Source organism: Pristis pectinata, chromosome 10 (assembly GCF_009764475.1).
Source record: "Pristis pectinata isolate sPriPec2 chromosome 10, sPriPec2.1.pri, whole genome shotgun sequence".
In the NCBI taxonomy this organism is placed as follows: Eukaryota; Metazoa; Chordata; class Chondrichthyes; order Rhinopristiformes; family Pristidae; genus Pristis; species Pristis pectinata.
The window spans coordinates 45,599,308-45,612,011 of NC_067414.1; the positions used below are offsets into that span (position 1 = coordinate 45,599,308).

Here is a 12,704-nt window from a genome sequence, read left to right on the forward strand (position 1 = left end):
GAATCATAACTTTCAGTCCAAGTACCAGACTCCATCACAATTCCTAGATACATCCTGTCCCATTGGCATTAATTACCACCTGAGGGTATGTAGGTGGGAAGGAGGTAGTGGTGACCCAACACATATCACACCTCAGATTGTACAAGTTTATGATGGAAGAAGGCATCTCAGGTCAGAGGAGTGGGTGCAAGGTCAAATCTGGAAGAAACATTGACTGAAGTACCCAAAGAACTTGGTGTGAAAATAAGCCACACAGAGCCTGAACAGTCATTTTGGATGATGCATGCAAATTAGGAGCAGAGGTAGACCCCTTAGCCCCTCAAGCATACTCACCCATTTAATAATAATGGTTGATCTGATGGTAACCTCAATCGACATCTATCTACCTGGGGTAACTTTTGACCATCTTGTTTATCAATCATCTATCTACCCTTGCCCTAAAAAAAATTTCTTCCACTGCCTGTAGAGCAAGAGAGTTGCAAAGACTAATGACCATTAGGGACCTCTCATTTTTAAACCCCTGCTTCTATATTGTCCCAAGAGGAAGCATCCTCTTTACATCCACCCTGTCAAGATCCCTCAAGATCTAATGTTTCAACCAAGTCCCCTCTCACTCATCTAAACTTTATTTTTCTCACTTTTCATTGTTTAAACAAAAGTAACAAGAACGACTCATGGTCATGTAATATTCCATATGCACCTCTTTAAGAGTTGTAACATGTGACCATCTGTTCACCATGTATATACTGTAAAATTGAGAGTATTGAACAGAGTGGAACTGGTTGCCTGTATGGGAGTTAAGCACACACCAGAAAAAGTGTGCATTGTCTCCAAGTTCCTTTGTTTAATAAAACACTTTGCTAGTTTAACTTACTGTCTATCCTTTAGCACCTTACAAATTGATACTGATATGGGGTTATCCTAGTTAAAGGCCAAATATTATGAAAAGGGTAATGAGGGATCCATTTCTGTGCTACATGATTCTATGACTCTATGGTAAAACAGACGTTAATGGTTATAAATGTTAATGTTATAACACCAAGCTTTATTGCTACATGCTGAGAACTTATCTGTTATTCTGTTCATAAAAGGAAGTTCACAATATTGTGGGCAAAGAAGCAAATTAATTTTTTGGCAGTGTAACACTGATGTTTTTGATTAGTGGGTATTTAGTAAGGATGGGAAGGTAAATGTGATAGTGTTAGTTTCCATCACTGATGAGGATTATTTCTTGAATTCACTATTTTATAACAGTTACTCAAAGCCAGTGCATATTTCAGTTCTCACATTGAAGAATAAATAATTGATCAAACTGAGCAAAAAAAAAATTCAGGCAGGCAAGAGATATCACTTTAAAGACAAGCTTGGGTCAACACCTTTTCAAAAATAAGGGAAACAGTAACTATCGAGGGTGAACAAGGTAAAGGAGGCAGACTGAAATATCATCAGAGGGAGGCGCAGGACTTCTTCAGGGAAAGGCCTTCCCGAAAATCTCAATGGATGCTGAGGAAGGCAGGCAAAAGCTGAGAAGTGGGAATGGGCTGGATTAATCAGATAACATAATTACTCAAATATAAGTAATCAAATATGAAAAAAATAAACTCTCCTGAGTATCTCTAACATCCTTTGTTTTTGTTTCAGATTCACGGCATCTGGATTTTCTTATTTGTACAAAGTGGTTATTGCTCATGTTATGGACTAGGTTACTATTGGTGAATGTCCCTTTAAGATAGAGCATATTGGTGTGTGTGGTGTGGTTACGACAACAGAAGATAAAGGACATAATGACGTTTTTAAAGCAGACAGTCAGAGTCAGTGAGAAGAGAGATAGACAGATTCCGGGTGAGCCCCCAATTTTGTTACAAACCAGCAACAAAAGAAACATACCGAGTCATGCATAAGTGTTAAAAACTACTTTATTAATAACTACTTATGATAAGAAAAATAAAAGTAAAAATGTTAGAATGTTAGAAATAAAAATGTTAAATCTGAAACATTAAGCCCAAAAACTAAACTTGTAGTGTGTGTGGGGCAAACTCTCAAACTCCAAGTCCAGGAACAGTTCTCAAAGTTCAGTTCAGCAAGCCGTAAGGTGAAATGTGAGCAAAGGCTTCTTCAACAACCACCGTTGACTGAAGAGAAAATGTGGAGAGAAAAAATAGAGAGTAATTACGAAATCCAAATGTTCCACAATGGAACTCCTACGACACCTTAATCACTGATGCTCCATTCCTTTGTTCCAAAGCATCTGCCACCCCGAAAGGCACTCAAATTATGGCTGTCCACACAAATACCTGTTTCCTTCTACAGGTTAACGACAAAGTGGACTCCACCAGATTACTCCAAATATCCATACGTAGCTTGTAGTGAGACACAGTTATTGTTTCTCATCCATCGATAGAGGAACTAGCAGTCTGGTGTCTGTCTCTCTCTCTCTTCTCACTGACTCGACTGTCTGCTTCAAAAACGTCATTACATCCTTTATCTTCTGTCGTCGTAACCACGCCACACACACACACACACACACACACACACACACACACACACACACACACACACAATCACTATGCTCTATCTTAAAGGGACATTCACCAATAGCAACCTAGTGTGTAACACTCAAAAAATTGAATTTTGTGCAATGTTGCAAGCTTGACACGTGAATGATAGAAAAATGGGGGGGCCATGTGGGAAGGAAGGGTCAGATAGATCTTAGAGCAGGATAAAATGTCGGCACAACATTGTGGGCTGAAGGGCCTGTACTGTGCTGTAATGTTCTATGTTCTGTCTCAAAAGTATCTTCTGTCTATAAATCTGGTCATGTTCCGTTTCTGAAAATCAGACATACTCCATGTTCTATTTGAGACAAAAAATCCATGTGAATTTAAGTAATCATCCATTCCCAGTGAAGACTGAAGATACAGGAAAAAACTGAAGCGGGATGGGCTGAAGTAGTAACATATTACAATTAATCAAATATAATAAGTCATTGTATAATAATAGGCTCTTTTATAGACTAATGTTATTTCATTTTATGAAATCAGGGGTTGTGTAAATTTTTGTTAATTCATTTTTATGACATTAATTGCTTTGCAAGAGATTTCTCAGTTTTACAGTGTAAGTATTGGTTTTTAGTATACAATCAACATTTAAGTGCGGGCTTTAAAGAAATACAATAGTCTGGGTGTAATTAATCAGTAAACTATAATAATTTGTTCAACCACATTTTGTTTTAAGCACTATAGCTATACAAAGCATTCCTGTAGTTTTTAGATAGAGGGGTATCATCTGTTACCAGGCCAATGGTTGAAATGAATCAAACAAAGAATACCATTCTAAATTTGGAACTTCTCATGTGTTGAAATAACCACTGTAAAAAGAAAGGATTAAGTACCAGAACAGAGGGCATCATGGATTCCCACCTAAAACAGCTGTGAAGTTGCACAAGATGCCAGAAGCATTTGGAGACCCAGGCCAAGGTAAGAAGTCAATGGTCAGCTGTGGGCTCCTGCTGCAGACCCCAACCCAGGGGAGCAGGGCATCACCCGATCTGACAGGCTGTGCATAGTGGATGAGGAAGTTGAAAATCATTCTAAGTGTAACACTAATTTTTTTTATTCAGGAGCCATATTTTTCTTGGTCCCTCCAAAAAAAAGTCTTAAAGGACAGCTGGTTAGGCTGCTTGCTACTTGGAAGAAATATGTTTTTATCCTTGACACAGAACTCACTCATTTGCACTCCGCTTCCAACAAAAAAAAAATCAAATATACATTTCAGGAGTATTGCTGTTTGCTTATTTATCAAAACAGTTAGTGCTGAGATTCCCATCCTTGCCCAAACTCTACTCATCGCAATGACCCACAAAATTTTCAAAATAATCTGGTTTGTTCTCCTGGGGTAGCAAGGTACCTGGCAGTTGAACATCATTAGCACTTCAGCACATAAAATGCAGCAGAGGTCATTTGCAGTTAAAAACAAAGCAGGAAATGGGAAAAAATATCATATATTTCACATATTTGAAGCTTTTTTTAAAAAGAGCAAGCAAATGTTCCGCCACATACTCTTCCTCCATGTACAAAAACTGTGAATTTAAATAATTTCCTGTGCCTAATAGGTTATATAAGATCATAAGCATTTTATTAGTTGCAACCAACACATCTCAATAAACCTCAGAAGTGTTTTTACAGAAGTACAAGTAGGAATATTATAGCAATATTGTGTTTCTTTCTATGTTTTAGTTTCAAGATATGCAAGTGCTTTTGAATAACAGTATGTCATCACATTTCCAGCAACTCATTAGTCTCCGGATGGAGCCTCATTCCCGATGTTTATTTAGAGTGTTTTGAGCCATCATAGATCAGGTACTTTGCTCACTGTTACATCCTTTACAAAAGTCATTCTGATAGTTAAAATTAATGATGCTGCACAAAACTTTGGGAGCTCATGAAGCTGAAAAAGTGTTGCTATTTATTGAATACTTAAAGTGGCATAAACCATTTCAGCAACAATAAGATAAATGGATCACACTGACACACTTATCCAAGCAAATTATGTTCAATTATGCTGAAGATGAGAGTGGCAATGAAGCTTTCCTTCAGGGTTTCTCAGCTTTATCCTTAAAACATCTGAAATGGCAATAGGACACCTGGATTTTTTAAATTTCTAAAACATATCTAGCAAATAATATACCTTTAGATATATTTGTCTAGAAATTCAGTCCTAACTGATAGTGCGAGTAGCACTATGTAGTCAAGTTAATACCTTCTACCTGGCCTCCAAAGTTCATTCTATTAACTTCAATGGGATGTATTTTGATGCTACCAGATAGCGCATTTAGTGGTACCTTGTTCTAGATAATTATATCAACTTCAAATAAACTATAAATAATTTTTTTATGATACATGCAGCGGAAGAAATCTTAAGAAGTGCAACTAGAGGAAAATCTTTGGTGTCAGGTAAAATTTTATTTTGCAGGTCCTGTCGAGTACTTCAAACTTACTTTTCCATTCATAGGCTAGGTACAAATATCCTGTTTTGTTCAAGTTGGGCATCGAGTTTAGGTTCAAAACTTGAGGATTTTTTTTAAAAACAAAGGCATATGTCCCCAAAATGGTATTCTTAATCAAAGCTTCTCCCCCAGAAATTCACATGTACCTCAGAATTACATGCAACTTAGCTAAGTCCTCATTGCTACAAGCTTAAATATGTTTATGGCTCATTCAACTAAATTGTAGTTGAGGTCACAGGCCCGAGTTTTCTCTGAAAAATCAGCTTCACCTGAATCAATTAAAAGAATCCTTTTCAACTGTACAATGAAGTAAAAAAATCTCTAAATTGTCTTCCTGTAGTTTCAAGCAGGGGAATCTTCTTACTCTTCTGTCATGTTGCTGTTACCATAGGACCACTAAGGTCATTTCCCAGAGATGAAACGGGAACTGAAGAAAAAGGCAATGGGTCACTCAGTACAAGGCCAGCGTGGTGGCACAGTGGTTCATAGCACTGTCTTACAGCTCCAATCACCGGGGTTCAATCCTCAGATGACGTTTCTCTGGAATTTGCATGTTCTCCCCATGCCTGTGCGGGTTTTTGAAAGAAACTCTGGTTTTCTCTCGTACCCCAAAGAGATGCTGGTTGGTTTATTGGCTACCGAATATTAGTTGTTGTAAATTAGCCCTTCGTGTAGCTAAGTGACACAAGAATCAAAAGGGAGTTGGTGGTCAGGTGTCAGAATAAGTTACACTGGTCAAGGGAAAGAAGGGGAAAGTAGATTGATGGGATTGCTCAGCTGAAAGCAGACGTGGACCTGATGGCCTTCTGTGCTGTCATAGTCATAAGTAAACAAGGCCATGGCTTGGGAGAACAATATCCAGGGGGTGCCATTCCACTACAGACTCGTGTCCAAATGCTCCCCCTCAGTGACAGCTCAGTTTCTCTGTCTCAACTGCTAGATACTGGCAACCTTTCCCATTTCCTCTCAGTACTGATATAGGCCTCAGCACGAAACGTCCACTGATACCTTTTGCCTCCATAGATACTGCCTGACCTGCTGCATTTGTCCAGTGTTCTACTTCAATCAGTTGCTGAAGCAACTCCTGAAGTTGCTTATTGTTTAAGGCCCTGCTGCCATCCATTCTACTCCCGGGCTTTGGTCCCTTGCAGCCATACTCACAAAGCCACTTCACTGCCCTAAACCTGTTTTGTAGCATGTTCATTCTCCTACTGCACTTATTCCCCTGGGTTTGGGCAGCCCTGTTGAATCACACACACTTCCCTTGGTTTTACAGAGTCATAGAGTCAGTGTCGTACAGCAAAGAAACAAACTCCTCGGCCCACTCCATTCTGCCAACCTTCTCGCCCATCTACACCGATTCCATTTGTCCGTATTAGGAGCCTAAATTTTAGCGAAAGCCATTATACTTAATTGGACCCATGTACTATTAAATTGAATCCAGAGAATTAATTAATTAAAGGACACGAAGCAAAGTAAATTAAATGCAGCTTTCTAAATTTCGTAATTCAATTCTCTGTCCTGGCTGAACTGGGGAAACCGTGAAATAAAGCACTCTTTTGGCTGAATCAATGAATTCTTATGTGCTGGAGAGCAAATGAAATCTACAGAAATAGAAGTGCCTGGGCAGAATTAAGGTAAGTGTTAACTAATTATGCATTGATGGCACAATGGAATCCTGAGAATAAATAAATGTGTCAATAACTGAATGCAATTCATTAAATACAATTAGTGATGCGTGACCCACATGATTCACCTTGGATTACTAATTATCCCAACAATTACCATTTAAAAGTGTGGTGATATGGAGCAAATTAAAATTTTTAAAAAACCTGCAGATGCTGGAAATGTAAAATAAAAACCGAAGATGCTGATAACACTCAGTTGGCCAGACAGCATCTATGGAAAGAGAAACCGTGTTAATGTTTCAGGTCTGAGATCTTTTGTTAGAACTGGGAAAGAGAGAAAACATGTCAATTTTTTAAATTGTATTAGAGGGTGGAGGAGGGAAGATGGGACAAAAAGCAATAATCTCTGACAGCCTGGATAATTGCTTAAAGATCAAATAAAAAGATTATTAGCAAGAATGTAGTAATTAAGTGCAATGCTTCATCTGGTGATTGGGTGTCTGTTAGTGGAGTACCTGTACTTTCCATCAGCAAATGCTAAAATGAACAGTTTGTGTTCATTTATAGATCTTCAGGATAAAATGCATATAGTAGATATTCATCTGAATTTCACCCAGTGTGCCAGAATGACTTGCTGTTAAGCAAAATGTTTTAAAATGAGAGAAATGAGTGCTTCCTCTATTTATTCACTGTAGCATCTTATAATTTGCTATCTTACTAGTCTTTGTTAATACTCAGCTACTGTCAGTGGATTGCAAATGAATCAACTCAGTTCATGTTTGTCTTTTTTTTAAAAATAAAAAGGATTTTTTTTAAACAAAGGTATTAATGTGCAATTTTCACATCCTGGAGGTACACGAGGAAGCTGTTCAAATGTCTAAACACAATTTTCATTGCACATTCATAAGATTTATCTAGCATTCATATTAGTCAAGGACAGAATGCAAGTTTTCTTTTATTAGTCTCTCCTGATATCAGATGAGATTCTATATGATAGAATCTACTGTTTTTAAAGCCAGCAGTTTGCAAAATTATGTTTTACATGGGGTGTGATACAGCTATTTGTTCATAGTGCTGCATAGGTTGATCACAAAGTCCAAAAACTACATGCTTTTTAAAATTCAGATGCACCTGTATCAATTAAGTTTTGGGCTTCTTCCTTTCTTCTTCATCCCAGTCAAAATCCAGAACACAATCATCTTCCATCTCATCAGTAGAAAAGAGGTACCTACTCATTATAGCTCCTGTAGTGCTGGCTGATGGAAATCCAAAGGTCTTTCTTTTTCTGGACAGCACCCCAGACTCAGCAGCATCATTCTGTATCACACTATTCTGCTTCGCAACAGATACTTCATTTCCACCTGTGGTCTTTTCATTTTTCTTGTCAGAAGATGGACTGAAAGAGAAACTAGCAAGCTTTACTAATGTACTAGAGGACACCTTTAGCTGGCCTGCCATAGCCGAACTTTGGCTGGTCTGTTCCCCTGTATTCAACTCTGTGGGAAATGGATGTTTAGGTTTATCCCGTGTCACCTTTTGCACGTTTCCCATGTGTGCAGTACTAAGACTCTTCTGCAGTTCAAATGACGGCTCTGTTCCACTGCAATTGGGAACAACTTTACTTGCTTTTTTATATAAGAGACTACTTTTAGAATTACAACCACGCAATGTTCGGAGATTTTCTGTATGATCACTGGCTTGGGATGGCTGCTCAGAAGCACATGTCAATTCCTCAACTTTGGTTGAATCAGAGAACAGGATCAATGGTTTAGTGGTAGAATTATCTGCAGCTGAATGGCTTAGTTTTTGCTTTGGCTTAAATGCAAATGTTTTCAGTTTGGTCAGTAGACTGTTAGAATTCCCATTGGTCTCAGACTCTAGCAGAATGGCATCACTGCCCTGTAAGGTATGCTTTGTTCCAAGTGGTTTTATTGTCTTATCTGCTTCATGCTGGAGTCTAGGTGAAGTACTTTCGTGTGATTTACCACCACCTGAACAAGAGTCATCCAGGTTCAGAAGTGCACTGGTTTCACCTGATTCAGACAAATGATTTTCGCTGAAAGTTTTGTTATTTTTGAACAACATTCCACTCTGTGAAACCCGGGAAGCATGTAGCTTTTTTGACACCCGAACAGTTATAGCAGTGTTAGGTGTGTTTGAAGAAGCACTGACTTCAACATTTGTCTGTCTTTTTGTGTAATCTGTGTCAGCTGTTTTCTCAGTTTCTGAATTCTCAATGGCTAGGCCAGCAGACTTCATGTTACTTGGACCACAAAAACCTATAGGTGGTGAAACCTGGTTAGAATTGCTAGCTGTTGCTTCATTATCTGTACTTTTTATTGGCTGCAGGCTGGAATTTAATTCAGAAAAAGGATGCTGGCAAAAATTTTCTGCTGTTACTTTAAGAGTGCAGGTTCCCTCTCCTTCTGACTCCCTTCCATGATTTTTGCTTTGAAAGTCAACAAACCAGGTCAGATCACTGTCAGTTTGATCAACGGCCTGAACAATGGGATTCAGTTCATCAGTGTTTGAACAAGGAGCAGGATCAGAAAATGGATCACATTGGTTTCTTGAGTTTGTACTTCCATTAGATGGCTGGTGTTCTTTTCCATTATGAATTCTTTTAAAAATACAAATTAAATTGTTATGGAATATGCTTGCAAAATGTCATAATCCTAAGAAACTAATATTAAATCAAAACCCAGAACTCTCCCCCCTAACTACCCACTAAACATGATGTAGTCTAGGTTCATCTCTTTAAGTTCTCAGTTTTTAAAAGCTCTCATGTGTTATAGATTTTTTTCTCTGCTAGCTTTCTCCTTATAGATATGATGCAATATTTAAATCAATATGAAAGACCAAGCACAACTTTCAGTTATGGAAAAAAGAAAAGGAGCTGGAAAAAAAAAATAAAAATAAGCAGATGGGGTCTATTCCTCAATTTAAGAAAAATGAAACAGGATTAGTGTTAAGTCGGTGCTTGATGGTTGCTGTGGACACAGTGGGCCAATAGGCTTTCGGTGCTGTGTGACTATCACAGAGAACCACTCCTTCTGCATTGAATTCTTCGAAATCTTTGTTCAGATTTCATAATAGATACCCAGTATTTATGGCACACTTTCCCAAATGGAAAGCTTTACTTCATCCAATCACATGCTGACCCATTGGACATAGTATAGCTGATAATAATGCATTTGAGTAATTTAAAAGAACACCCTCATATAGATATAGAAAATTCCCTGGTGAGCAGCGGCCACTTCGCAATACATCTCAAAGCTTCATTTCACATTTTCAATATCTCAGTGCAGATTCAATTTTTACACCTCCCCTTCAATGAGGTAGCCATTGCCAATGCATCCAGCCAATCAACAGTGTTGTTAGCATTGGCCAATTGCTTAAATCAGTGAAATGAGCAGGCAAGACAAAGCTGCAGTGCTACCTACAGTACAAATAGCAAGTAGGAGGTTAAGTGCACATTATGATCACCACTGCTGCTTTCATGGCTTATATACATTATGATCTTAATATTTCCTTTTCACTGTAGTTTCAATTTTCATTGCAACATTTTATAATGTTTAGCAACACCAAATCCATCAGTAATAAAGCCATTTATCTAAGTAACCAATTAATGCACCTTCCTCTGATAAAGGTGCAGTTTTTAATAGAAATTGTCAAGTTTATTATTCCGCAAGTATAGTTGTAGTAAAGCTTTGTAATGTTTCCCAATCTCCAGTGAGATAGTGTGACTTTTTACCTGTCAAGTCTCTGCAGTTCTTGATGGAGAAGATCAGTTAGGCCCAGTCTTTCCAGCAGCAGTTCACACTGCATTTTGTATTGCTCTTTTGTGTTTTCTGGAAAGGACGTGTGTAATGCATTCACACCACCAAGAAGAGCACCTCCCTGGAAATGACAAAAATATAAATTATATAAAGTCACAAAAAGACCAATCAATCCTTCAAACATGGTCCAACATTGTTTAAATCTATTTACAAGGCAGTATACCAAATCATCACTGAGATAATCCAACATTCTGTGTCAATTGTTTGTGCATGTTAAAAATTGGTTCAGCTATAAATTACTAAAGATACATATGGAAAATATTTCCTGTGGACTCAACTGAAATTAAGCTCTTTATTTGTATCTCCGGGTACGGTGTGCTGAACTTCCAATTTCAGTGCCTCACAAGAGATGCCTGTTTTGATTCTCATTTCTACAGAAAATATTTTTTAAAAATACATACCTGCATGGATGACTCCATTACAGAGATCACTGTGATGGCATCTTCAACAGTTACTTTATCCCTAAACATCAGTCTTGCGTGAGCTAAACAACAAATTTTTAAAAATCGTCAGGAAATAGAAAACAGATAACCAAACCTGTTGCCACACCTAAACATACCAGTAGACAGTTGCAAGCTGCAGATGAAGTCAGGGGAGATTGCTTCTCTCTACTCTCCTTATAAAGTCAAACCTATAAAGAACATCTGAGTGCACAGAGAACAATCTTACTTCATTATTGTTTTGAATTTAAAAATAGTCTTTAAGGCATTTGTTGTCTTTATTTTCGCAGCCTACAAGTTTCCAATATATTTTGCTATACATCAAACATTGAACAACTTATCAAACATTGAACCTATCTGAGAAAACATGAGGACCCCTGCACCTCAGTCCCATCAATCCTGTGGAAGCTTAAATATCCCTTTCCTCTACCACCCATGTACCATGGCCAAAGTGTATATTAACTCAGGATGTCATGGTAATTAAAGAAACTACAGATGAAAATCAAGAAACAAAAAACTATTGGAGTCATACTAAGGGTCAAAGAGCTGAAACAGCTTTAATATTTCTGTTTCCACTGCCTGACCTGCTGAATGTCTCCAGCTCTTTCAGTGTTTTTGTTTAAATATCTTGTCATGGCTCTTGGCTACCTCTAGACAGGAAACACTCACACCACTTTGGCTTGGACACTTCACCATTTCTTCATTGAGGGTTGATGAGATGCTTCATTATGACTGTTTTATATATGAACATTATAACCTATGTTCTTGCCTTTACACCATCAGCAAGCTTCCTACATTAATCCATTACATAACAACGGTAAATCTCTCTTGACCTCTCTGCTGCTATGTCTCATTTTCATATTTCCTTATGACGTACAAGACCAGCTCACAGAAATCCCATTCTCCACCAATTTTTCTTTGTGACCCATTCTTCCCATAGTCTTCTGAACTCACACCAAATTCTACCATTCATATACACTCCAAGGGCAATTTCAAGGGGTCAATTAATCTCCCAACCCACAGGTATTTGGGATGAGGGAGGAAACTACACATCCAGGGGAAACCAGAAGAATGTGCAAACTCCACACATACAGCACCGGAGTTCAGGATTGAACCCGGATTGCTGGTGCTATGAAACAGAAACTTTACACTCTGCACTCTGTACTAACTCAATGTAACTGCAATGTGTAATGAATTGACCTGTATGCTTGGTTTGCAAGACAAGCTTTTCACTGTACTTCAGTACAAGTGACAATAATATACCAATACCAAAGTGCACTATCTCAAATTCCCTTCAAAGTCATTCCTTCAGACACCTCCAGCTACCTCCTGGTCATCACGGTGTCCCTTTAGTGTTACTTGATAAAGTATCAGGTTGATTGTAGAGGCTCAGTTTAAAAATGTAATTTTAAAAGCTCCACTTCCAACAGCAATCACCAAGAGCTGACCTCAAATATTAGACTAAATCAAGTGCTCAATCCTGGAGTGGGTCATTGGACCTATGATCCTTTGGATCAGTGGTAAATGGATATTGCTATACCATGCTGCCATCCTAGTTAGCATACCCCTTGGCAAGAGACAGAAATGGTATAGCTGAGGTCAGCTTTTCATGAGCCTTTTATTCATTCACCATCATGTGTCTGATGAGGCCAATGTGGGAACCACTGATTCTTCTGGTGATGGGGCAAGAGATATCTTTCAAAGTGGGCAGGTGGGTAGGTTGCCGGGGGTGGGGGGGAGTTTGTTTGGCACTCTCCTTCTACTGTTTACACTGGGCTTGAGTGTGCACCCG

General features: G+C 38.3%; 1 protein-coding gene across 2 annotated transcripts in view; it reads right to left on the reverse strand.

The window, feature by feature from the left end:
• Positions 1-6,638: 6,638 nt before the first annotated feature.
• mcm9 (minichromosome maintenance 9 homologous recombination repair factor) overlaps positions 6,639-12,704 on the reverse strand; it is a 33,430-nt gene continuing 27,364 nt past the window's right edge. For both annotated transcript variants that reach the window (XM_052024680.1, XM_052024682.1), the window contains 3 exons: positions 10,874-10,956; positions 10,388-10,533; positions 6,639-9,253 (listed from right to left, as the gene is read on the reverse strand). In XM_052024680.1, the coding sequence (XP_051880640.1) occupies positions 7,774-9,253; positions 10,388-10,533; positions 10,874-10,956 (1,709 nt within the window). In that variant the 3' untranslated portion in view covers positions 6,639-7,773. The remainder of the gene's footprint in view (positions 9,254-10,387; positions 10,534-10,873; positions 10,957-12,704) is intronic.